This window comes from Glycine max, chromosome 10, assembly GCF_000004515.6.
Source record: "Glycine max cultivar Williams 82 chromosome 10, Glycine_max_v4.0, whole genome shotgun sequence".
Classification (NCBI taxonomy): Eukaryota; Viridiplantae; Streptophyta; class Magnoliopsida; order Fabales; family Fabaceae; genus Glycine; species Glycine max.
In genome coordinates, this window is record NC_038246.2 from 22376188 (window position 1) to 22403849 (window position 27662).

The 27662-nt window shown below is 38.5% G+C and overlaps 1 protein-coding gene across 2 annotated transcripts; it reads right to left on the bottom strand.

Annotated features, from left to right (window-relative positions):
- Positions 1-1294: 1294 nt before the first annotated feature.
- LOC100792645 (serine carboxypeptidase-like) lies at positions 1295-27662 on the bottom strand. 2 transcript variants are annotated; one of them, XM_003535852.4, is made up of 9 exons: positions 27208-27662; positions 25709-25877; positions 21689-21808; positions 14784-14927; positions 14532-14685; positions 3585-3673; positions 2646-2904; positions 2413-2546; positions 1295-1620 (listed from the first exon to the last, which is right to left on the bottom strand). In XM_003535852.4, the coding sequence occupies exons 1-9, from the start codon at positions 27504-27506 to the stop codon at positions 1492-1494; spliced, it is 1497 nt and encodes a 498-aa protein (XP_003535900.1). In that variant the 5' UTR covers positions 27507-27662; the 3' UTR covers positions 1295-1491. The 2 variants fall into 2 exon arrangements, with proteins under 2 accessions (XP_003535900.1, XP_040862060.1); XM_041006126.1 differs by lacking the exon at positions 21689-21808 and having other exon boundaries at positions 27208-27642.

The window sequence follows — 27662 nt, forward strand, 5'->3', positions numbered from 1 at the left end:
AAAACCCATGAAGTCCAAAAGCTGCCATTTTCGTGCCTAGGTGGGCATTGGCGTAAAACTCAAGCAGTAGCTTTTCGTTGTATTTTACAAGGAAACTCAGTAACTTTGTCCATTTTCATTTCTCAATTTCGTCTTGAATCCTTGGAATTCCCCGGGCTTTAGCTTCACTTGTTCAGGATGAAATTTCCTAGGGAACAAATCCTGAAAGCATGCTTTGACACACTTAGATGCAAGAATTTCTTTAGCTTAAGAGGTGTCACAGGAACTTGTTGTGCTGGCTGAGCTTGTTGCGGTGGTTGAACTTGCTATGGTGGCTAAAACTCTTTGTGAGAACTATCAGAGTCAACTTCAACCGTAGGAGGAGTTTGTGAAGACTGACCCTTTTCCAAAGCCTTTCTTTGCTTGCAGCAACAGCTTGTTAAGCAGATTTTCTTTTCTGGTCAACTGCTGGGTTTTTCTTGACCTCTTAATCTCTTAAACTTTTTCTATCAATAATTAAAAATAACATAATTATATCACAATATAAATTAATTAAGTTAAATATAAAATACAATTTATATGTTGAGTTTTAATTATTATATAATTTGTATATTTAATATTTTTATTTATTATAAATTTATTTATATGAAATAATAAACATTTATCTTTTATATTGCACATACTAAAATACCAGTATTAAAAGAAGATTCATAGTTTTCAATAAATTTGAAAATCTAAATCTCAATCATTATCACCGTATCTGTCAAAAAGAGTATCATTTTAATTTTTCGTAGAATAATAATTTATGATATTTTATAAATTCATTAAATATACTTATAATACATTTTAGAATTTACTATCTTTTTAGTCCTTAAATCAAAATTTTTTAATTTGTTTTTAATCCTTGAATTTTCTTTATTAGAATTTATTTAAAAAGTCTAGGGACTAAAATAATTTATCCTACATTTATTTTTTGTTTAAATTTATTATTTTTATATAAATTTTTCTATCCTCGTCCAGACTATGAATCTTTCAATTTCATAAAACTATATATAAGCACAAATATTTAATATTGGTTTATTTCGCATCCGTTTGTCTTGTGTACGTTATAAGTGAAACTAATTGAAAAAAAAAAAAAAAAAAAACACTTTGTAAGTGATAAATTCATTGAAATACCGACCATATATTAACATGGTAGTCATAAGTGAAACTCAGTTATACCATGCTTCAAGGAAACAATAAATATGACAAATAAGAAATCTAATTCAAAAATACACACATAAATCTGATCTTATGTGAAACAAAATAAAGCATGTAAAGCAGAAAATACGGAATTCCTTTAGAATAGTAGGTTTTCTTCCATGATAGAAGTTCTTAGTACAATGTCATTTTAGAATTGTGCTGTGGGGGTGGTATCATATCACACAAACTACATACAGGTCACACTTCTGCAATTTCTTTTCTCATTTATGTTCCCTTTTGCTAGACTAATTAAATAAGCAATAAAAGAGATCACATCTCAGCAACCAATTTTTCCTTATCATCCCTAGGTTCAGCAAGGGTTCCATTAATCCACTTCTTCAGCATCTCTAATGCAGCCTTGGGCTGGTCCATTGGAACCATGTGACCCGCATTATGGACCTGTTTTTGTTACAGAAATGAATTCGGTAAATAAATGGATCGAGTGTCTGTTTCTGACAATGTTACATTTAGCTATTAGCACTGCACAAGCACAAGTGTGCATATTACCATGGCAGAAAACAGTGCAACTAGCCCCACACAAAATAGCGATTCATTAGTGTAAATTGTCCTTAATTTTAACATTCTTTATCATTAACATTGAAAGCACTAGTTATCTATTCTATCTTTATCACCACATTAATGATTCGTATATTGTTAGGACTACGAGAAAGGGGAGTAAGTTACTACAGTTAGGATATTGATTAGTTAGTTAAGGGGTTAGTTAGTTAGTTTGAGGGGTTTATTAGATATAAATAGGAGAAGAAGGATAGGAGAGAGATCTTATCATTTGTAGATTAAGCATTAGCTCTTTGTGAAAACAGAAATCCTTTGTGAAGGAGAAATCCTTGGAAGAGAGTTATCTCTCTTATTTTCTGTTTTTTTTCTTACTAGTTAATAAAATCCTTTCTTTTCTCTTTCATTTCAATTCTTGGTTCCTAACATACATAATGTAAAAATAGAGGTAATTAGCACAGATGAGTACCGGTACCAGTAAAAATAACTACCAAAAAAGGATGAGTATCGTCCATTTTAGAAGTTTTGGGGTATTTGACACAAAGTAACGTGGAAGGAGGTAATCTATTATTTACTCAATCAGTTATGCAGAGTATGCCTTATTCAAGATGGTATTGATAGTTTTCACAGCATAAGTGTCTATATGTGTAGGTAGGTGAAGAGAGGAAAAAAGAAGACCTTAAGGAAACTTAGAGGTCCATAGCTCTTCAGTAATCCGGCTTCTGATCCATCAACAACAAAAGGAACTTCAAGTGAGGTTGCAAACTCTTTCTGACCAGACCATTCCATGGCATGAACCCATCTTGAATTACCTACTCATTGAAATCATGCATACCACCAAGAAAAAGGTCTATCAATTCATTCATTAAATTTCTCAACAGATCTTAAATACATTAAGAGTAAATACATACCAAGCCAGTTGCAGATTAGATCATATTCCCCAGCATAAACAAGCAAATTGATTCCGTCCTCAAGAAGGTCAGGAATACCAACTTCAAGATTCCTCATCCAATCCACCAACATAGCCGCATAAACTTCAGTGCTACAAGAAACAAAATGAATTTTCCCAACGCCTAGTGAATCCCGAACAGATTGTTGGTTCAGGAACTTATCCATGTTTGAAAAATCATAGCAAAGGCTTCCCTCACACTTTTTTCTGATATCATAGTACTGCAGCACGGGTATATAACGACGGGTAAAAATTATGAATATACCCATACATTGCTTCGAGACTGAAATCACCATAAATATCAAGATACAAGTTTCTTGACCTATTAGCAGCATAAATGGCTTTCTTAATATGCTAAAAAATTTCTCAATTAAAATACACTCAAACTAAGAAACAGTTAAAGGTGTTTATACAACAGATTTTTTGTTTAGAAAACAGTTAATTATCTACATGCCTACTCATAGTGAAGGGTTTACTCCATATCAATTTAACTGTCTTCCAAAACTTTGATAAACTGACTCCTCATACCTCTCCACGCGATATATGGTATTTTAGTATTTCTTTCCCACATTACAAATACTCTCAATGGTGACTAAGTTCATAATTAGAACTCTGGACACGAAGAATAAAAGTTGTCGGGCATCAGCAATTTAGACATCGAAATTTCTTCATTGGCTCCTTACTGGGTTGAATGGTTCTTTTGAAAGGTATCAAAGCTATTATGAACACGGGGGATAGAAGATATTGATTCTCACGGGGATCATTTAATTTAATTTACAGCTCAAGGTAGCAATAAAGCAATATTTTAACTATGCTTGATGCTCAATAAACTTATATAAGCAATCTATTACAACATAAAGTATTGCTGACATGTCAACAACACAAGAAAAATTTTACTCACATTTGTATCTCCAGCATGTAACATGATGTCACTGAATATGACATTACAAACTACATATGCAGCCATACAGGAAGTCTTTCCATTAGTGCCTGAAAGGATTAAAACAGATATTAAGGTAACAAAAGCCAACCAGAAGGCACCAAACAAGTGAAAGCACTGATTTCAGTGAAAACCAGGTAGTGATTCTTTAACCTTTACTTCCTGTGAGAATGATGATCCCTTGATCAGGACAATAAAATCAACAAACTAGTGCTCTTACTGTATACTTCCATATCTAAAGTTGTTGGGGCAGATTTCATAAAATTTTCATATAATTTAGAAATAACACATTGTAATAGTAATTTACATTTTATGAAAATTATATATATATATATATATATATATATAGGCCAAATGACCTATTTGGTCATTATCTTATTTTTTTGGTTCAATTTGGTCTTTTTATCTTTTAGAAAGTTCATTTTGGTCCATTATGTTTTAAGAAAAGACCAAAATGGTCCTTCCGTCAGTGCAAACTTGACACCGTTAATGAAACTAAGATAGTGGTTCTTAGAATGTGGGTTTGGGCCTAACTCAACTCCTAAATGATAAAGGACCAAATTAAACCAAATAAATAAGATAAAGGACCAAATAGTCATTTGGCCTACATATATATGTGTGAGTGTGTGTGCGATTTAAACACATTATGCAAATAGTCAGAAACATAGGACTTTCTAACTGATAGAACACCCAATTTATATAGATTAGAGAACAGTATATTAAATCACATCACACAGAGTACAACAGAATTTGCTGTTCTACAAAGATGACTTGTTTATCCAAATTACTAGTAAAAAAACACATGTATCTCTATTCCCCGATTACACACATTCAATACTTGTAACTGCTCTTAACTTTCTGCCCTGAACTCTCAACATGACAATTACTATTGAACATATTCTTCAAATGCATAACTGCTAACCAACAACTATTATTACACATATTTTGATGATATATTACTGCTACTTTTTACCAGTATCTGTCATAACTGCTTAATGACAGACATTATGATGAGAAATTACTGCTCCTACTTTCTAGCAATAATTGTCAAAACTGCCCCAAACTCAGTTCCTATCATTACCTCCTACTGAAAAATCAGCCAGCCATGTTGTGGTTCTCCTATTCCATTCAATGATTCAACAGCAATCCTGCCGGCTCCTCTCTTCCATGTCTTTTTTTTTTATCAGCAAAAGTATATATATATATATATATATATATATAGAGAGAGAGAGAGAGAGAGAGTATTAAAATCAGTACAAGCGGTACTGTTGTATATTTTTTTTTGCACAGCAAAAATCTGATATTATTAATAATTAATCAGCACTAGGTGTACTGAAATATATCTAAATATACAAAGGCAGAACTCTGCCAGCCCCAACTACATAAGATAAAACCACAATAGGTGGATACCCATACAGCAAAAGAACACCCCTAGGACATTTCCTCCTTTAAGCTAGTAGACCATTGATTAAAATGTGTATGGAAATCTTTCTCCATGCAGTTGATCCAAGACCAAGTGTGAAACAAAGCTTCGTCCATGACTTTTTCGGTGCTGAAATTCTGGTTGTGAAACACCAAGGCATTTCTATGCTTCCAAATAGTCATGGATAGAGCTATCCAGAAAGCTTCCCATCGCTTGCCTACATTGCTTTTCCCACTCCATTGAGAGAATTGCAGAAAATGACATTTGGGTTTAATAGGGAAAGGACCCACCCTATTGACCCATCTGAAACTCTCCCACCAAAGATGTCTAGTTTTCCTGCAAGAGTACATGATATGGCCAGCAGTTTCCTCTTCCTGATCACAAAGAGGGCAGTTATAAGAGGGCAGCTCCACATGTCTCCTCCTTAGATTATCCCTAGTAGGTAGTCTGTTCTTGAAGATTCTCCAAGAGAAAGCACTTGCTCTTGGGGGAATTTTCAGTCTCCAAATAATCTTGGAAGTGCTGTCTTCAGTAATAGAATTGCCCTCATCTTTGAGGAGATTGTAGGCTGACTTTGTGGAGTAATAACCAACAGGATCAGCCCCCCAGATGAGAAGATCCCGACTTGAAGATTGGATCTGAACAGCCTCAATGTCAGCCATGAATGCTGCCACCATATCAATTTCATGGTCAAAGAAATGTCTCCTCCATTGTACCTGCCACTCCCATCTACTACCAATTAAGAGGCCCATTGAGTTGATAGTATGATTCTGCTGAGTGCTCACTTGATATAGGGTTGGGTACTTATCTTGGAGACTTAAATCATCCTCCCTCCACTTGTCTTTCCAGAACTTGATTCTGGTCCCATCACCCACCTTCCACTTCAAGTTATTGAAGATGCAATTTCTATGATGCTGTTGGAAAACATATCTTAAATCCTTCCACCAAGGGGAAAAGTCAGCTCTGTTTCTGCCATAGCATAATGCATTCCATCCTCCATATTTGGACATTAATATTCTAGCCCAAAGCTGATCCTGGTTATTTGCCAAGTCCCAACCCCATTTACCAAGCAAGGCCTCATTAAACTTGGACAAGTCTTTAATCCCAAGCTCCCATTTGTTCTTGGGAAGGCAGATAGTATTCCAGCTTTTAGATGTTGTCCCCACTGGGATTCCAAGGTAGGAAAAGGGGATATCCAGCTGACCACAGTTGAGAAAAAGGGCTGCCTCCCTACACCAAGCCTCTGATTTCCCCATGCACCCAAATTGACTTTTGGCATAATTAATCTTGAGACCGGACACCATCTCAAAGATTCTGAGGATAGATTTCAGGACTCTAATATTATCCGTAGTTGCAGATCCAAAAAACAGTGTATCATCTGCATATTGCAGAATATTAATCTCCTCCTTTTGACTCCCCACTTGATAACTGTGGAACATGTTCTTAGAGATTGTTGTCCTCTTCAACCCGGTGAGGCCTTCGGCTACTATGTTAAAAAGAAAAGGGGCAAGGGGATCACCCTGCCTTAGTCCTCTCTGCGGTACAAACTCTGAAGTGGGGCTGCCATTAATTAGAATTGATATGGTTGCACTAGACAAACATCCATATATCCATTGTCTCGATTTTTCACAAAAACCCATCCTCATCATCATGTAGTTTAAAAAGCCCCAAGAGATCGAATCATATGCTTTTTCAAAATCCACTTTGAAGATCATACAAGGATTCTTTTTAGATTTGGCTTCAGCTATAACCTCATTAGCAATCATCACCCCGTGGAGGATATGTCTCCCTTTCAAAAAAGCTATTTGCCTTTCATCTATTAGATGAGGTAAGACACGAGCCAGCCTAGTAGCCAGGATTTTGGACACTATTTTATACGCACACCCTATAAGAGAGATGGGTCTATAATCATTAAGAGTCTGAGGGTTAGTGGTCTTGGGTATGAGGGCTATGAATGAGGCATTGCTTCCTTTGGGGAATCTGCCATTGATGTAGAACTCATCCAGGAACCTAGTAAAATCAGGTTTTAGAGTCTCCCAAAACTGCTTTATAAAATTGAAATTAAAGCCATTGGGACCAGGGCTTTTATCTCCTCCACAAGCCCACACTGCTGATTTAATTTCCCCTTCAAAGAATCTAGCAATAAGGCATTCCTTGTCTCCTTGGCCAAGGGAAGAAAAGTGCACTCCATCCAGAGTTGGCCTATTTGGATTCTGCCCTGAGAATCTGTGTTTGAAGTGGTTTAAAACTGCAGTCTTAACTCTGTTAGGCTCTTGGACCCACTCACCTGCAATGAGCAGACCTTGAATAGCATTAACCCTCCTTCTGTGATTGATCAATCTGTGGAAATAAGCTGAGTTTCTATCCCCTTCTCTTAGCCACTTCACTCTTGATTTTTGCCTCAACATGGATTCATAAGCAAGTGCTGCATTCCAAAGCTGTTCCTGCAGAGATTTCTTAAGCTCCACCTCAGCTTGAGATAAAATTGAAGCATTGCTACCAGCCTCCAAAGCATTCAGCTCCTTTTTTAAATTCTGAATTTTAGAAGCATTAATAACACCATTTTGTGAGCTCCACTGCCCTAAACATCCTTTAATGAACTTCAGTTTCATCTTTAAGGCATAACCACCCCACCCACTAGGGTGATAATTGCCCCATCTGTGAGACACCATCTTCTGAAAATCTTTGTCCTTCAGCCACCAGTCCATTATCTTGAAAGGTTTAGGCCCCCAATCAATGGTTCTAGACCTCAAAAGGATGGGGCAATGATCAGAAAAATCTCTATCAAGCACAAATTGGGTAGAATCTGGCCATTGGGACAGCCATTCATCAGATAGAAGAAACCTGTCCAGTCTACTCATGACAGTTCCATTAGGTCTATACCATGTGAAATTCCTCCCAACAGACCTAACTTCCTCTAAAGCCATATCAGAAATCCAAGAATTAAATTCAGAGATGCTAGTTAAGTTCCCCACTGACTGAGATGAGTTGATCCTCTCATGCTGGTGTCTTATAGAGTTAAAATCACCCACGATACACCAAGGGCCATCATTAAGAGAAGATTTAAGAAGTTTAAGCTCATCCCATTGCTCTCTCTTTCCCTGTAAATCACAGGGAGCATAGACATTAGTGATGCAGACCTTTTTGTTTTCTTTAGTCCACGTGCCTTCCAGCAATATATAGCCTCTTCCCACTACCCTTCTATCCACCACAAAAGAGTCATTATTCCATAGACACAAAAGTCCTCCAGCTGCACTAATAGAAGGGACAAACTCCCATGATACATTATCATCCCCCCACAAATATTGACAGAAAGTTTTGTCTATGGGCTCCTTTTTAGCTTCCTGTATGCAGAGTATGTCAACATTGTTGGCCAAGGTTAGCTTCCTAATGGCTGACCTCTTGATACCACTGCCCAGCCCTCTAGAATTGAAGGACAATATATTCATGGTTCAATCTGCTTCATTCCCATCAGTCCTGCTAGTTCATTAAAACATCTACTAATGTTGTCTTCATTCATCACGTTATCCTTACTGTTATTAGTCTTAGCATAGGACACCCCCAAGTCTCTAGCAATTGCCATGTGAAGGGCTTCCTCATTCTCAGAAAAAACTTTGCTAAAACCACTATTAGGGGCAGGGCTGTGGGATGGGTATTGCTGCTCAGGAGTCAGCCCCTCTGAGTCTGAGATGTGGAGATCCCTCCCCTCCTGGGCCTCCTTATTCTTTTTGTTTGATTTGCATGGAAGGGTAGGGCTGAACTGAGGTTGAAACAGAATTGTGTCCAAGGTGGCTATGGCTGGTTCGGGTTGGGCACCAACCTCACAGTGGGCTGCTGATATATCCCCAGGGTCCGAAATACTTATCTCCCCCTCTTCTCTGATGGCACCTAAGGTTGGTTCTAAATTTGTTTGGGCCTTGTATTTTCCTTTAACACCCTCCTTTCTCCTAGCATAAACTTTAACATTTTCTGCTGCACCTCCTTTTGGGAATGGGCCCTTAGTATCGAGGCCCAACTTCTGGTCCCTCCTATCCTCCACCAAAGTCAGAGATGTGTTTCCTGTACCCCTGTCATTTGAAATCGCCAAATTCAAATCCCTATTGACCACTGGGAGGGTCTGAAGGGTATTAACTGCAGGGTCATCCTGTGTAGCCCAAAAGCAAGTCCTCTTTTCTGTGTCAGCTTCTTCTTTGTCTTCAGTAGCTATATCCTCATTTCTGTCATAAGGTTGGCTAGGGCAAACATCCCTAAGGTCAACCTTTCCATTTGCATGCAAGTTAGGGAGGAGAGGACCGTTGTGATCCTCTTTTATCAGCCCATTGTCTGTCATTCCTGCAGGTTCAGACTGAGAGGCGCAGCAAAGACCAGGCTCCACGTCCTCATCTGTCGGAGCTTCGATTTCCGCGCTCCAAAGGTTGAGTTTTGGCCCACTGTCGCCGCCGACTATGGAGGAGGCCGGACCTGAGGCAAGGTATGTCGTCGAAAAATCCGACAAATGATCCTTTGTCGGAGACGCGGTTGGTTAGCTCATCGTCTGATTCCGCCAAGGCCGTGGTGAACGGCGATGGTGGGAATGTCTCCAATACCAGCGGGCGCATCCTTCTTCCCCGCCCAAACCCCATTTCCTCCCTCATCTCCAGCTGGTGCTTCGTTCCATCCACGTTGGCTATCAACGATCGGACTATGTTTGGCTTCTCCTTCGTGCGAACTAAGACGCGCGCCACATCCATCCTCGTTCGCTCCTCCGTCTCTTCATCGAGCTCGATGAGCTCTCCATATCCCGATACCAGTTTCGCAAGGTTCTCCTCGTCCCATGCCGTTAGAGGAAGGCCCCAGATGTATATCCATGCTAGACAATAAGACGGCTGCAGCTCTGGCGACCATCTCTGGATAGAGATAAAAGGGGTTCGTCCATTTTCTTGTTCTCGGCAATTAAGTTCGCAGGCTCTATCATCATCCAAGTCGTGTAGGAGAACTAAGTTGTCACCCCAGTATGTAGTCTTCATCTCCATTCCAAACACCCCCTGGACCTCCTCAGCCACCCTCTCTAACATAGCTTTGTTTTTCATACGCCCCACCCATATATTCTCTAGCCACCTTGTGTTCTTCTTTGTTGTCTAAATGACTATGGAGTCGTTTTTAGCTTCTGCGTCCACCATCCCGAACATTGGCTCATTCGAAGCCTTCTTATCCTCCTTATGGTTGTCCTTCAAAACTTCCATGTACGATTTGAGCTTGGAATATGGGATGGGGTCTTGCCTTCTGTTTCCATACTCCCTGCGTTCCATACCTGCTCGATTAGCTATTCCAGCATGAGTCCTGGCGTCCTTGATACCTCCTCTCTGAAATTTTGGTTTGTTGACAAACAACTTCATTCCTTCTATGAAAATATTATTATCAAGTCGTCTCTCCAAGCTATCCTCATCCTCTACCCCTTTGAAGCGAACAAAACCATATCTGAAGCCTTGTTTGTTCTTTGTTTTAGGTATGAAAACCTCCCACACCTTCCCCCATTCCTGGAATATCTTCCATAGGCCTTTCTCACAGATATGATTTGGAAAGTGAGCAAAATAAAAAGAAGTTACGTCTGGCCGGCTCCTGCATGTTGCTAGACTGAAACTTCCTCTACTGTTGTCATGTTTAGAGCCATTATGTCTGCGTTGACCCCCTCCATTAACGTTTCCTGCCACTGCTCGAGCCTTCCTCCTATCACGGACTTGGATCCATTGGCCCTCCTGAAGTTCGATATCGTTCCAATTTTGGGTATCTTTGTTGACATCATGTCGGTGGTTATCTTCTGCAGGATGCCTGTAAATCATTCTCCCACTTCCTCTCTCAATCCGACTGTATCTGTCCCCGCCGTTATCTCTCCCCCTCCTCTGCTGGTCTCTAAGTCTTGGACGACCTCTCTCTCTCTCAGGCTCTCTCCCGCTCTCATCTCTCGCCCTGTATCTTTGTCTGTCTCTCTCTCTCTCGCCCACTCTCCAGTTCTCTCTCTCTCTCTCTCATCTCTCTTTTTAAGCAAGTGTTATCTCGCGGTACTGTTGTATATACATCCTAGCATTTGCAAGGTGCAGAACTATGGTGACCTAATACATGCTAACCAACATGAATTAGGAAACCAAAGATCTGTCTAACCGCTAGGTACCCAACCAGGCATAATTCGATTCTATAAGCTATCCCCCCAGAAACAAAAAATTATACCTAATGTTACTGGACCAGGAATGAAACGGGATGTCAAATCCTTTCTCCAAATGTTTAAGCCAGGTCCAGCAATAAAATAGAGCATCCTCCATCACTTAATGACTGTTGAAACTTTCATTTTGGAAGACAATCCTATTCCTATGATGCCAAATACACCATGTCAAAGCAATCCACCAAGTCTGCCACCGCTGAACCCTAAGTCCGTTAAGATTGCAGTAGGAGTGTTGAAGGAAATGCTGATTTGGATTTTTCGAGAAAGCACCCACTACATTTACTCAAGATCGTGATTCCCACCATAGCAGCAAGATTTTAGCACAGGTGAAGAATAAATGAGCCTCGTCCTCATCATGACTTCTTCAAAATAGGCATCTGACATCATTAATTTCCACATTCCTCCTTCTTAAGTTATTTTTTGTAGGCAATCTTTCCCTGATCAATCTCCAAGCAAAAACTGATGCTTTACTTGGGACTTTTATCATCCATAGTGCTTTAAATGTTTCGTCCTGACTCTCCACCGGCGAATTACTATTGAGTAACACATAAGCACTCCCCACTCGAATCTCCCTCCCATCTCCACATGTCTTGTTGCTGCACATGAACTGTCAGACCCTGTAAATCCTCCATAAATTTTACAGCAATGTCTATTTCAGCCTCCAAGGAAAACCTCCTCCATTGGAACTTCCATTACCAACATGTATTTGATGTTGTCCCCATTTGCTGGATGTGTTGATGTTGTTGTTGAGAAATCTGGTACAGCCTTGGATACTTCTCCTTCGGCGACACCCCATCCTCCAACCATCCATCTTCCTAGAACAACACCTTTGATCCACATCCTACTTTCCATTTTGTCCCACTTTTAAGCCAGCTCCCCTAAGACAAATTGCAAACAAAGCTAAGATCCCGCCACCAGAGAGATTCTCTGGATCTTCTAGTTGCATCCAAATTCCTCCAACCCCCATACTTTGATTCTAGAACTTGTGCCCACTGCTCCCCGTGATGGTGAAACAGATTCCATCGCCATTTTCCAAGTAAAAAGTTAAATTTCCCCAAATCCCTCATACCCAAGCTCCCTTTCTCCTTTGGTAGTCAAACTATACCCCAATTCACCCAAGCAATCTTCTTCTGGTCTGAGTTTCCACCCCACAAAAAGCAAAAAAAAAAAATTTCATCGGGGATGCCTTGAGACGGAGGTAGAGAAGATTAGTTTGATGCTAGCCAAAGATGTGTCACGTGTCATATGCATGAACTTCACATGCCAAGGCCCTACATGGAGCCATGTGCAGTGGTGTTTTGAGTTGGCTGCGCTGACGTGTCGGTCTTCGGCAACGAGCAATAGTGGTCGAAGAGAGCACTGACGAAAAGGCATCAGGAAGTCTGTCACAAGCGCAAAGCAACTTGTGAAAGACTTCCTGATGCAAGAAAAAGAAAAAGAAACCATCAAACCAACACGCAAAACAACTCCGATGGAGGAAAAATTGCAAGGTTAGGGTCAGAAAAGACGGTTGACGCGTCGGTGGCTGGCACTGTTTGGCGCAGCAAAGAAACAACTTGTGAAGCTTCGTTTGTGGAAGCGATTGCCGGATCTTTGTAGATCGGCCCAGGATGAGTCCGATGGTGGTGGTGTTGGCCAAAAAGCTTGCCAGAGATACGGCAGCAGCGGCAGCGGTTGGAAAAAGTCGCTGGAAAACTGAAAAACATGTTGCGGGAAAGAGACACAAGGAGAAAGGGTCCACCGGGGCAGTGGGTCGCCGAAGAAGTTACGGCAGCCTGTGGTGGCCGGAAAAGTTGTTGGAAAAGGAGAAAAGACCGCCAAAATAAGTGCAACGAATAGAAAGGTCCACTAGGGACAGTATGCTCCCAGTGGGGGATGGTTTTCGTTATTCCCTCAACCAAGAATAATCCGAGCTCTGATATCATGTAAAAGTGTTTTACTATGATGTTATGTGTTAATGTAGACCACACATCATGTTATTTATAATATGGAAAAAGGGAATCAGCATTTATTACAAGATCAATCAATTACTGATTACTAGGAAAAATAATATTCTAATAATAAATACAATATCAGGAATAATATCAAAACATAATCTCACAGATATAAACCCAACACATGTAAGGGAATCAACAAGATTTTGAATCTCAGTCAATTAATTAGAAATAGTACGACCTTCAAGAATGAGTTGACGCAGCTCCATACAAAGTTGTCGTGCCTTCACGTTTGTGTGAGCATGAAAGTAGTTGTGGATGTCCCAAAGAAGCCATGAACTAGTGCAGCCAACGAACTTTTGAAGCCTGGGAGTGGAAATGGTGGATTGAAGCCATGAGAGAAGCAACTGATCTTGTTGCTCCCAGGCGCGATACTCAGGAGTGACACAACCAGAGTCAGGATCTTCAAGAGTTGCAAACCATTCCGGAATCTACAGGTTCGCAATAAAGTGATGAAGACAGTGACCACTAATCACAGTCTCAACCTGTGATTTCCAGAAAAGATAATTCACGGAGTCGAGCTTTTCTGTGATGGAGTGATTGAAGTTCGTGTGCACCGAATTCTGATAAGGCAGCACGAGAACTCCATTCAGCGGAGGATCGCCACCTCCATCATCGGCGGAAGCAAGCATAGTCATTACTTCATAGATCGGCAAGAAGCTGGTGGTGGAGCAAAAATTGATCTAGGATCAAAGAAGAGGAGAAGAAGGAATCGATTGAAGATCAAACAAAAAAAATCTATGGTGCGGATCGCAACCTAGCTTTGTGATACCGTAATAGAGTTTGATAAACTCTGATTTCTCATTGGTCAAGAAAAAGAAAGACAAGTTACAAAAGGATAGTGTCACCTCTATATATAGAGAGACTAACTGTTAACTAACCCAATTTGTTACTAACATAGTTAGAACTGTAACTAACTGACAGCTCACTAACAGCTTAACTGTAACTAACTGACAGCTCACTGACAACTTACAAACAACAAATAACAGAATACACAAAGTAAAAATACTAGACGGAGTAAGTATACTCTAATAAGATGTCATGAGGAACCAAAAGGCCAACCCATGACCCTACCTCAGTTGGCACTTTTAAGAAACAAAGTGAATATTTTGCCCATTATTTCAAATCAAGTTTATTATTGGAAAAGAGTTGGACAGTTGAACTCAAGCTTCATATATAAAACAAATTCAAACATTTGGTTGTTTTCAATCCATTATAACCCTCATTCCAAACATTCAAACGTGACAAGAAATCTAACATTTGTTGAAAGGAAAAAAGTGAAAAATGTATATTACCACACAGCTTTATTGCCGATTCACAGGCTGGAACCAATACTAAGTTAAGGAGGTTACGTGTAGCCTTCTTAATTATGCCCATTTCCAGTGCATAATCAGGGTAAGCTTTATACTGAATTGCAGGGTTAGTAAGTCCATTACCAATGGCCAATCCCTGTTCAAACAATTAAAATAAGATAAGCAAGTATTATTTCCCTTCAATACAGTTCTGTCACAAAATGTTAGAATGGTTTATCTCGTAATGTAACAAACCTTCAGGTTTATATGAATTCCTTCTTTAGCTTTGTTTCCTCGATGGATACGAGTTGCAAAGGCAGGAATATAGTGTCCAGCATATGATTCTCCTGTAATAAAAAAGTCATTCTTGGCGTATTGGGGATGCTCTACAAAGAAGGCCTGAGGGAAAAAGAAAATAACAGTTAATACAGTATTTTAGTCTTAATTTTTTTTTACTATGTTTCTGTATATGTGTGTGTGTGTATTTGTTGGGAGAATATCAATGGCAGAATCAAAAGTTGCCACTCTGAACGGTTTCTATCTTAATTAATAGATTTTCTAGGAATCCTATTTTCGTTTCTACTCTGATTGTGTTTCCTGATTATTAGCTTTTATATCTTTTGTAATTATGGTTATTATTAGGGACTTGTTTAGATGGTTTATTTTAGGGAACATATTCTGTATATGTTGTACCAATCAGAATCAATGTTAATTATTAGAGAACAAAAAAAAATTAAAATGTGGGTTATAGGCCTAACTTAACCCTAAAAGTTAGCTCACAGGATGAGGTTTGTACCTCCACGTATATATTTTATTTTGCCACTATCTCTAACCGATGTGAAACTTGGGTTTTTTCCAATAAACCCCCTCATGGCCAGCATTTTTGAATGTGGTGCGTGGATAATATGATGGGTGGAATGGGAAGAGGCTTGCGCATCAATGCACCAAGTGATAGGACAGGGGGTGTGGGCTTGGACGTGAGTGAGGCCCAAGATTTGGAGGGTTTATGTTAGAAGAAACATGGGTGGGAAGAGGAAAGGTGAGGTGGCAAGGAGAGTAACAGAATTGCCAAAAGTGTGAGGGGGACTTGAGGGTATTTAGGGAAGTTTCATTGAGTGAGAAAGGGGTCTGAGAATTTGGAAATTCAGTTATGGACAGAGGGCAGTAGCCACCCTTAGGAGCCTAGCTCTGTGGCAGTAGGATTTTACTGCTTCTGTATTTCGTTTTTGTTGCAAATAATACATGCACTTCCCTATTCACTGTTTCATTACTTGATCTGTGTTTTTGGTCCCTAACACCAAGAGTGTGGATGGGAAGCATGGTTAATTTGACTATTTTTAATACTGGAAGGACAATGTGGCTTGATTGTTTTACTTCTCATCACTATTGGCATAACTAACCATATGGTATATATGCATAATTTGAAAACATGAGTGACATAATACATTAGATACATTTGATAAAATATACATCAAACATCATAACGGAATATGGCTAAAGTAATCTGTCTAAGGCAAGAACAATCCCCCCCCCCCAACCCCCCTTCTTTTCCTTGAATTAGCATGCGTGTATAAAGGAAGCATATCAGGTGAGATGTAGAGCTGGGCATGCAGGTAAGCCCTCCCACGAAGCCCACATTCCAAACGGGTTCATTTTTAGCAAGCCCACACCTGTCCCACATAGCCCATGGGTTTAGTGGACCGGCCCGCATTTGACAAAAAAAATAGAAAAATTAAATTTTAAAATGTAAAATTTGACCCATTATAAACCATTTTAAAAACTAACTATGAATTGTCTAATCTTAAGACACCTAAAAAGCATTTTTCTACATCATTTTTACTTAATCTATAATTCTATACTAAATCAAAATATTGTATCACTATTACCATTCACCAACCATTGAACAATATAAATAGTACTTAAATTCTATACTTCCTGCATAAAAAAAATCTATAATTTTATTTTTACTCAGTATACATCCCTTTTTTATGAACATTATATTTTTATATTTAATTGTAAAAAGCCCATGGGGGGCTATAGATAAACCCGTTTAGGGCCAAGCAAAAAAGCCCCTAATTTAAATGGACTCAAAATATCAAGACTCATATACCATGCGGGTTGTGGGTTTCGTGAACAGCCCGCGGGCCCAAACCCAAGTGTCCAGCTCTAGGTGAGAGCATTCATAATAGGAACTAAACCATACAACCATAATGGCTTGTCAATAAAACAATATATGGTCAACATGGTGGGAGGCTATGAGATGGGTTAATAGAGTGGGTCCTCTCCCCATAGAGCCAATGTATCACTTTCTGCAATTCTCCCACTGGAATACGAAAAGAAGCGCAGACAAGAGATGGGAGGTCTTATGGATAGCATTGTCCTTGACTATTTGGAATCACAGAAACAACTTGGTCTTCAATAACCAGCTCTTCAACCCTGAAAAAGTCATGGATGAAGCCTTATTCCATACTTGGTCCTGGTTAAGGTGGATGGAGAAGGGATTCCAAACTCATTTTAACCTTTGGTCAACTAACTTGAAGGATGAACTCTCTTAGAGGGGTTTGACATATCTTGTCAGCTGTATTATTGTATTGTACTTGGCTTTTAGTTGGGTTTGGCTTTTCATTGCCTATGTTTTCTGTTGTACACTTCAGTACACCTAGTACTGATTCTTATTTATAATATATAATATAAATTTTTGCTGTGCAAAAAAATATATGGTCAAGATGAACCCTACTCCCCTCCCATGCTTTCATTAGATACTCTCTTCTCTCACTCTGTCTCCACACACACATTTGTTGATGCATATTTACTAAGCTTTTTGTGATAGACATTCTCATAGTCTTCATTGCATGTTCATCAATTTAGTTTATACTAGCATCATGAATTTGTTTATAAAATGCCATACACAAATTTTCCACACAAGAGACAGCTCATTTTAAATTGTTATTGTCACAAGGAAATATTTTACGGTGGTGCTTTTGAATGCCCCATACTAAGTTATTGTGAACTATGTATGCCTAATGACTTCAGGAACGAAGTGGTTCTAAGCTATAAATCTATGGTCACTACTCACTAATAAAGTCCCATAGCCTGCTGGCTTTATCATAATGCACAGTTAGATGGTCTAACCATTATTTTGAGAGAATAATAGTAAGAATTTTTGAAGTAATATTAGTTGTACACCCTTTCAAGTATGTATATATGTAAATATATTATAGCTTGAAATCATGCGCTGACTGATAATGTAACTGATATTAGAGTATGAAACAATTATTCCTTCTCTTAATTTATCCAAATGATTGAGGTGTACATATAAGGCAAAACAGAGAATCATAGAAGGAAACAAAAAATAGACAATTCCTATGATAAACTTGGAATCCCTAAAATACTGCAACAGAAATAACAATTGAAATAAAAAAGAAATATTTGATTGCAACCCCCGTAAATTATACAATGCAGCAAGATCACATAATATTCAGGATTGCCTTACAATACTACCCCTAAAGCTGGGCAATAGATACTAGTCATTTTCAGCTTGCTAACATTGGACTCAGTCTAAGATTTGTGGGTGGCTGCCCACTCTCATCACTCCTTGTTAAGGCAAAAAGCTCGATCCAGATGGCTCAAAGAAGGTGACTGCAACTCAAGGTATTTTCACCTCATGATGAATGCATCCCGCAGACATAATCTCCTAAAAGGCATCATGATTGAAGGTGCATGGGTGGATGAGCCTAGGAAGGTGAAAGAGGCAGTTAGAGTTTTCTTCCAACAGAGATTTCATGAACCAGAACCTAGCAGACCAACTCTTGACGGTATCCGATTTCAGTCAATTAACCAACAGCAAAATGACATGTTGGTAGGGAGATTTCAGGAGGAGGAGGTGAGGGAGGCTATTTGGGACTGTGGAAGCGACAAAAGCCCTGGTCCGGACGGTGTTAATTTCAAATTCATTAAGAAATTTTGGGACCCACAAGACATATCGGAATACAGGCCTATTTCATTAATAGGATGTATTTATAAGATCATCAGCAAGCTTTTGGCTAAAAGAATACAGAAGGTGATGTCGTCCATTATAGATGGAAGACAGTCTGCATTCATTGAAGGTAGACACTTATTACATGGTGTACTAATAGCAAACGAGGTAGTGGAGGAAGCTAGGAGAAAGCAAAACCCATGCCTTGTGTTCAAGGTAGATTATGAGAAGGCCTATGACTCAGTATCATGGAATTTTTTAATGTACATGATGACAAGGATGGGTTTTAGTCCTAGATGGATTCGGTGGATTGAGGGATGTCTAGCCTCGGCGTCTATCTCGATACTGGTTAATGGGAGCCCAACCAAGGAGTTTTCCCCCAAAGGAGGGCTACAACAAGGAGATCCTCTTGCGCCGTTTCTCTTCAACATAGTAGCAGAAGGCCTAAATGGTTTGATGAGGGAAGCTGTTGATAGAAAATTCTACACAGGATTTTCAGTGGGGAGAGATAAAGTGGATGTTACCATTCTACAATATGCGGATGATACTATATTCTTTGGGGAGGCGTCAATGGAGAACATTAAAGCAATTAAGACCATTTTGAGGGCATTTGAATTGGTGTCAGGACTTAAAATAAATTTTGCAAAAAGCAGCTTTGGAGCTATTGGCATGTCTGATTCGTGGAAGCAAAACACGGCAATTTTCTTGAATTGTAGCTTATTGGCCATTCCTTTTGTTTACCTGGGGATACCTATAGGGGCAAACCCAAGGAAGTATCATATGTGGGATCCAATCATTCAAAAGTGTGAGAGGAGACTAGCAAAATGGAAACAGAAACACATATCCTGAGGGGGGGAAGTCACTCTTATTCAGTCAATCCTAACTTCTATTCCTATTTATTTCTTGTCTTTTTTCAGGGTTCCTAGAAGGGTGGTGAAAAAGTTGGTTTGCATTCAAAGAAGCTTTCTTTGGGGTGATGGTGATGACCAACACAAGATTGCTTGGGTCAAGTGGGAGACGGTATGTCTCCCTAAAGACAAAGGAGGCTTAGGAATAAAGGATATCACCAAGTTTAACCTTGCATTGCTTGCCAAATGGAAATGGAATTTATTCCATCACAATGGTGAGCTATGGGCAAGGATTCTAGAATCAAAGTATGGCGGTTGGAGGGGCCTTGATGCAGCAACAAGAGACAAAAATGTCTCCTTGTGGTGGGAAGATATTAAATTAGCTCTTCATAATCCCCAATATGAGAATGCACTGCAGGGAGGGATAGCATGGAAGGTGGGGAATGGAGAGAAAATCAAGTTTTGGGAGGACAAGTGGAGCCATGGTGATACAGCACTTCTAGCAAAATACCCCAGATTATATTTGATATCATGCCAACAGAACCAGACTATACAGGAGATGGGAAAGCAGGCCAGCATTGGGTGGGAATGGAACTTTAAATGGAGAAGAAATCTGTTTGATCGTGAGATTGGTATGGCTGATTGTTTCTTAAACGATGTTGTTGGCAGTTGCATTCAGCCTCACAGAAAAGATGAGTGGATTTGGACATTAGAACCTAGCGGCCAATATTCAGCCAGCAGCGCCTATACAGTGCTCACAGCAGAGGAAATTGAAGGGGAGGATGCGCGGGTGTACGAGGAGTTATGGAAGATACGAATTCCACCTAAAATAGCAATCTTTGCGTGGAGGTTATTAAAAGAAAGGCTGCAAACAAAGTCAAACTTGAGGAGGAGACGGGTGGAACTCAATGATACATTATGCCCATTCTGTGGGAGCCATGAGGAGAATGAAGCACATCTATTCTTTCTATGTGACAGAATTATCCAGCTATGGTGGGAATCCATGTCATGGGTCAACATCCACGGTGCTCTTCCGCAGAAACCGTGGCAGCATTTCTCCCAGCATGTGATCTGTTTGCCTAATCGAATTTGTGCTAATAGATGGAGGTGTTGGTGGCTGGCCCTCATATGGTCAGTGTGGCAGCACCGGAATAAAATAATCTTCTCAAATGTCACTTTTGATGGTAACAAGGTGATGGAGGATGCTATTTTCACACTTTGGACATGGCTGAAGAGTTTTGAGAAGGATTTCGCAATCCCATATACTTACTGGGCATCTAACATCTCAACAGGCTTTGTCTCTTCAGGGGGTTAGAAAATATAAGAAGTGGGAGCAACTTATCATTGTATTTCCCTGCCTCTGTAGCTAATGGTTCCTTTCAAGACTGCTCTTAGTCTGATTTTGGAACCATGTTGCTTGCAGTTTATTTAAATGTATTGTTTGTACCTTTAGTACTCATTTTATATATATATATATATATATATATATATATTATCTTTGCCGATCAAAAAAAATGTTCCATTTCTTGCTAGCATAAACGGTACATAGTGTAGATAAAATGTCCCATTTTCAGTTTGACTTCATAATATTTTTGTCACTCCACTGGTGATGGGCCTAGCTATCACATGAATGAGTTTAATAGCGGGGAGTGGAATGACTGAAACAACAAGGACATAGCTATCACATGTTGATTGGAGAAGGGAATTCTGGTATCCTACTAGAATGGTAGGGCAAACATAAGAAGGAAGAAGGAAGAGAAATAAGCAAGAATTGTGAAAGGTGGAAAGGTTTAGGTAGTGCTAGAACAACGCCTAAATTGTGGCCACCCCTCCACCTTAATTGCAACCTCTTTGTTATGCCTTCATTGCAGTCTCCAGCACCTTCATAGAGCTAGGTGTGAGAGTGTCTTCAGTCCCACATCGCATTGGCTCAGGTAGTCTCTCAGGGATTTTCAAGTTATATTAATAGCTAATTTTGACCATCTATTATTGATTATGTGACCTTAGTAAATAAAGATTTTAGATGAAATTTCAAAGTTCATAATATTTAAAATTTTATTTTACCTTCTAAAATGTTAAAATAAATAATAAGATATTCAAAATTATTTGCTGGTGACACTGAAATTAGTAGAAAAAGATAAAATATCATTGAGAGATTTCATAATTATTCATCATTGTTAAAAGGTTTGTTTATATTTAAATATTAATATTAAATTATTAATCTGTCAAGAGAGAAAAGTAATATAATTTACTCAAATAATAAATGGTAGGTAATAAATGAACATTGTACTAAAATTCTGTAACTAATATTCATATTTCAGAGTAAACAAAAGTACCTGAATAAAGTCATACAGGTCATTGCTGACACCCTCTTCATTATGACGAATGTCACGCAAATCAGAACTGTAGCTAAAGCCAGTTCCAGTTGGTTGATCAACATATAAAAGGTTTGATGCCTACAAGATTGCCAACAAATTTTACTTCCCATAAATAATTTTCACAGGAAAAGTACATTGCAGAAAGCAGTTTAAGTTTATAACAGTTAGGATATCAAGTTAATTTTTATCCTCAAAGACATTTGCACTTGGACAACTCTCCAAGTCAAAACACATTGAAAAACCATATTTTCTCGAACGGATAAATTTGATCTAAAAACATCAGCAAATTAAATTGGGTTGCTTCAGTAAGACAGTCGAACCCCATCCCACGCCTTTCAGGAAGATGAACCATCATAAACAGCATATAATTACGTGATCAAATTGTACAGATGGAAAACCTTTAAAACAATGTCAGTGGTCACTTGAGACAAAGAGATCCCATTGTAAGTGTTGAAGATCAGCACAGAATCAATAGATTCTGTTTGTACAGCTCATTAGGATTTTTATGTAGATAATTATTAGCTGTCATTTCTGTCTTTACCATATTTAGAATTTGCATTTATAGGGAGATCAAATCCCCTGATTTCTAGGCTAGATTATTGCTCTTATCTCTGTCCTGTATATGTACCATTCACAGATTCAAGGGAAAATAAAACCTATTTTCGCATGGTATCAAAGCACGATCTGAACCATCCCTAAAGCTAGCGCCGCCAAGCCATGGGAGACCAAAAATCTGATGAATCGCTCACGGTGGAGACTGGATCATTTCCGACCAGCTCACATGATGGGCTTACTCACCTCATCACTGGCCATAAACTGAATGGTCAGAACTATACCCAATGGGTAAGGTCAGTCAAGATCTTTCTTCAAGGAAAAGGAAGGGAAGGCTACATCACAGGAGATTCAAAGTGTCCTAAGAAAGGGGACGCAAATGTTCAAAAATGAAAACTTGAGAACAGTCAAGTAATGTCATGGCTACTCAATGCCATGACAAATGAAATTAGTGAAAATTTCATGTTCTATGACACTGCAAAAGATATATGGGATGCAGTGAAGGAAATGTACTCAAATGTGGACAACACATCTGTTGTTTTTGAGATAAAAAGCATACCCCACGACCTTCGACAGGGAGAGTCCTCTGTTACTGAGTACTTTAACATACTCTACCGACATTGGTAGCAGTTGGACATATACGTGAAGAAGTTTCATGGTGTTGTACAGAGGATAAGAAGAAATATAAGAAGCTGGTGGAAAAAGATAGGATTTACAAGTTCCTATTGGGACTAAACAATGATCTTGATGAAGTTTGTGGAAGGATCCTTGGAACCAAACCACTTCCCAAAATTCGGGAAGTCTTCTCAAAAGTAAGAATGGAAGAAAGCAGGAGGAAATTCATGCTGGGAACATCCATCTCAGTTCCATCCATTGAGAGCTCGACAATGGCAGCAAGAGGAAACCAGCCTCGACCACCACAAAAGAAAAATCGTCCCTGGTGTGATCATTGCAAGAGGCCAGGCCACACCAAGGAAACATGCTGGATCATTCATGGAAAACCTTCAAAAGCCAGGAAGAGTTCACTGACGTTGGCAAGCAAGGAAGATAACTGTGTAGAATGATCCTTCATGGTCGAATCGTGAGAAAGGAGGATGATTTTGATCGCTGCAATTTTGGATTCAACATTGTCTAGACGTTGAGCCATCATTTTTGTTTGCATAGAGTCAATGGAAGCACCAATGATAGGTTTTTGTTATCAATGGAAACAACAAAATATCAGAATGAGTGTGTAGAAAAGAGAAAGGCACGAATGAAATTAAAGCAATGCTCCCCCAAGTCAGAGAAAGGTTCTCTGAGCTCCACTTTCTATTCCAAATCCATCATACCCCACTGCCAAACCCACAATCCCAATTATAACAGAAATATTCCTCACTTCTCTCTCCTTTAACTAATTTCCACTAACCCACAATGCCACTACAACTCTTGGGCCTTACCACATTAGGGCCTTCTAGAGTATACCTTAAAGGGCCTATCCCATTTAGAAGCTAATTTCCTATCAGAAACTAATGGGATAAAGTTGCTTATTTCTTGAACAGCCACAAACACTATTCAGCTATCCACTTTCCGCATCATTTTACAAAAGGCTAAGATATTTAGAAAGGCTACTTCAACATTGCAAAAAGTGATGCGCAAGCTGACTATGTCTAGACACCAACTCAAGTTTAATTCCCAGGGACATATCTCATATTGGCCGCTTGTTTCTTTTGGAATATCAAAAAGAAATTGGATTGGGCGATGGTGCTCCTATTAGGCTTTGGGAGGATGTTTAAGTAGAATGTTCCTTAGTTGGAGAGTTTTGCTTGCATCCATAGTTTCTCTAGTTTGCATAATTTCCCCCTTAAAAGTTTATTCCATTCAGAGTCCTCATGTAACGTATGATTTCCAACTCTGTTAGAACTTGAATAATATTAAAGATAGGGAATTACAATCTCTTTAGCTTTTACTCTAACCTACTTGTTCATCTAGCAATCTAAATAAAAGAGTTGGGACTTTGAATTTCTCTGTATGTTTTATGCAATGGTCTTTCAGCTTCCTACTGATTCTCCTAATCATCAAAAGTTTCTCCTATTTCAAAGTTCCCTCTAATGTCAAGTCATTTTTATCAATTATACGCCATAGTGCTTAATAGGATTAATACAAATGACTTTTTGAAAAATTTTAGGTCCCACACCACTCTCTGCCCTAATATGTGTTATGCAATGCAGTTGGCTGCTTAATTTTGCATTACATTAATATTGCATAGAGATTTTCATGGGACAATTATGTTGTGGTTTTCATGAGTGTTGGTCCTGCTCTACTAGGATCAGGTTTTGATGGTTAATTACAGAGATCTTAGGGGATGTTTGGTTTGTAGATTTTTTTTTCATTTTTGGGAATAATGTTCCCTAGGAATTATAATTTCTGGGAATGTTACAAATGTGTTGGGTATGTTGAAAAGATTCCTAGAAATGTGATCATGAGTATGGTTAACGCTTTCCTATGTTTGTAGGAATCTTGGATTCTCACCTCCTACCATGGTGAATGTTTTGTTGTGAAACATAGTTAAAAAACCATTTCTGTAAATGTAAGTTTTAAAAAAAGTTAATAACAAACATGAGAATCTAACATCAACTTAAGATTCCTAGGAAACTTACGAGAATCTATCTACCAAACACCTTAGTGAAACAAGGAAACCAATTTTGTGCTTGTGTTCCGTTTTATCAATACTTTTTGTCCACTTAGATGGAGTGTGAGACACGTTTTGAATCGGCATCTCTTTGTTCTTAAAATGCTTTGGAGCAGTATCTGTTATGGTTTATTGTGTATTCTGCTCATGGTTATTTCAAGGGTGTGACCCTTTCTGATGTGCAGAGATTGGACAGCCTTGTCAGTTGTCAGCCATTTCCGGGTATGGATTCAATGACTTTGAGGGAGGGAAGTCATAGTGGCTTTGCCTTACTTTTCTATTAAGTTGCTGGCAATTAATATAATTATATAAGCTGCCAGCAACATAATAGAAAAATAAGCAAAGTCACAGTGACTATCCCTCCTCAAAGTCACTAAATCCATTTCGTCATTTCTGCTGTACTTTTCCTCTTTCCTGTCTTATAAAAATATGAATATGGTAAATGATTATAAGTATAAGTAGTCGCAAAATACATTAATTTAAAGCAATAAGATATCCACCAAAAAAAAAAAAGCAACAAGATATTCTCTAGCTCTGTATCACACAGTCAGTTGAAATTCCTGAACTTGATTGTAGGGTGTGGCAGACGTATGGTAAGTTGATCCCTCAAGAAGCAACATGAATCGATAAAAAAAAGTTGATTTTACATAGCTAACATTACTTGCATACGCACACGCACAAATAAAGGGAACTTCGACCATTGTAATTTTGAAATTGTAACACATAAAAATAACAGTAGAATAATTAAATTAGAATACCTTGTCCCAACCATACTCATTCCACACAAGAGACAAGTTGTCAGCAATTTTGAAAGGGCCATTTTCATAAAACAAAGCCAATTCACTGCTACACCCAGGTCCCCCAGTCAACCAAATTACGACAGGATCCTCCTTCCTATTGCGTGATTCGAAGAAAAAGTAGAACATCCTGCAGCGCCAACCAAATGTGAGAAACAACTGACAAAAATATACTAACATTGAAATCTACAATTTACCACAATATTACAGCACATGAAACTACATAATATTGTGAAATAAATTTTTAAATGTGCAAGGTTATGAAAATGACAACTACTTATAATTTACCAAACTGATGTGATTATTATCGTCCAAAAGTTGAAGACATTATAGTATAAATTTGCAAGGTAATATACAAATTGACCCTAAAAGTAGCAACATGTGTTGCTTTGGCCATTGTAGGTGAACATCTATACATATTGATCTTCAAAGTTTTCCGCTTGTAAGCAATTTCATACCTCAGAAGGATTGATTTGTATAGACAAAAACTTTCAAGGATCAAAGCAACACAAGTTACGAACTTTAGAGGACTAAATTGCATATTAGATTATAATTTTATAGTGAAACAATGCTATATAATATAAAAAGGAATTCACTAAAAGGTAATCCACCTCTAAATAATAAAACAGAGTGAAAACATCTACTATTTTACTCTCTTCATCCTTAAGGCACCTGACATCATTGTTATTGTTATTTGGCTTTAAAAAAAAGCTCTCATATTATAAATTACTTTCGAAATTTCCTTATTAGTTGAAATTTCTTTATTATTTTCTCAAATAACCACTTCTTATAATCATAAACTATTTCCTTTTAAATTTCCATTCTACATTAAGGTTTTCTCCTTCTGCCCAAATTTCAATTGCTCATTAAATTCTTAATGTAGAATTAAATAAAAAGTGGGACCCACCAAATAAGATCTTGTATTTATTTCAACAAATTTCAGTTGCTCATTAAGATTTTTCCTTTCAATTCCCTTTATTATTAGAAATTACAAAATCAAGAAATAGAGTCATCATTAAATAAAAAGAACCAACCAATTTTTTGTTTTAGTTCATAGGAATTGAAACTCTCTTGGTGTTTCCAGAGAATGTAGTTAAAAGAGTGTGTTACTAGTATATTTCCGTAAAATTAAACTATTTTTATTTACCAACGATTGATTAGCATATAATTAAAATTTGTTGGAAAAGTCCTATAAAAACCATATATAAAGTTACTTTTAGTAGTGAAAGAGGGCAAAAATCATTGCTTTGGTTTCAGAATTAAAAAAAAATCTATTTTATTTACCAGCATTTCCCTGTAAGTTGTAACAGTGTGTTGTGTGTATATATGGTAGAACTTAAACAAGTAAAAGAACAACTAAAAGACAAAACAAAATTAGGGTTTAACTAAGTACACGATTAAAAGCAGAAATTAATTAATTAATAAGTGAAGCGAGGAACGAAGTTGAGAAGAGGGCGCACCTTGCGGCATGTGAATGCTGAATGGGGTAATAGCCAGCGTGGTGACCCAAATCCTCAACCGAAGGCTCGGAATCCGAAGCTAGCAGCTTCGGGAACCTCAGGCGCTTCTCGACGATCCTGCGGGGTTGGAGGGTGCAATTAGCAACGGGAACGATGTTGACGTCAGCGTCGGGGAACAAGTTGAGGTCTCTGATGAGCTTCTTCGCGTGCAGCGCCACGTCATCGTCGGAGGCACGAATTGACGGAGAAAAGAAGAGAAGGAGAGTGCAGAGGAAGACTATAACAGAAGAATGCGCCATTTTGGATGCTACTAAACAGAGTGAACACACGATGCTATTTGAATCATTGATTGTGTTTGACTTTGGACTTTGGAAAATATTTTAAATGGAAAAATCTTATTAGTGAGTGAATGTCCAATCGTCTGTAATTTTGTTTGGGAAGTGATATTTTAACAC

Excerpts from the sequence above, each read along its gene's own strand:
- LOC100792645 (XM_003535852.4), bottom strand. The coding sequence starts at position 27,506 with ATGGCGCATTCTTCTGTTATAGTCTTCCTCTGCACTCTCCTTCTCTTC. Across the intron at positions 25,878-27,207 it reads CAGCATTCACATGCCGCAAG|GATGTTCTACTTTTTCTTCG; the intron begins GTGCGCCCTCTT and ends TTGGCGCTGCAG. Across the intron at positions 2,547-2,645 it reads TCTAATCTGCAACTGGCTTG|GTAATTCAAGATGGGTTCAT; the intron begins GTATGTATTTAC and ends TTCAATGAGTAG.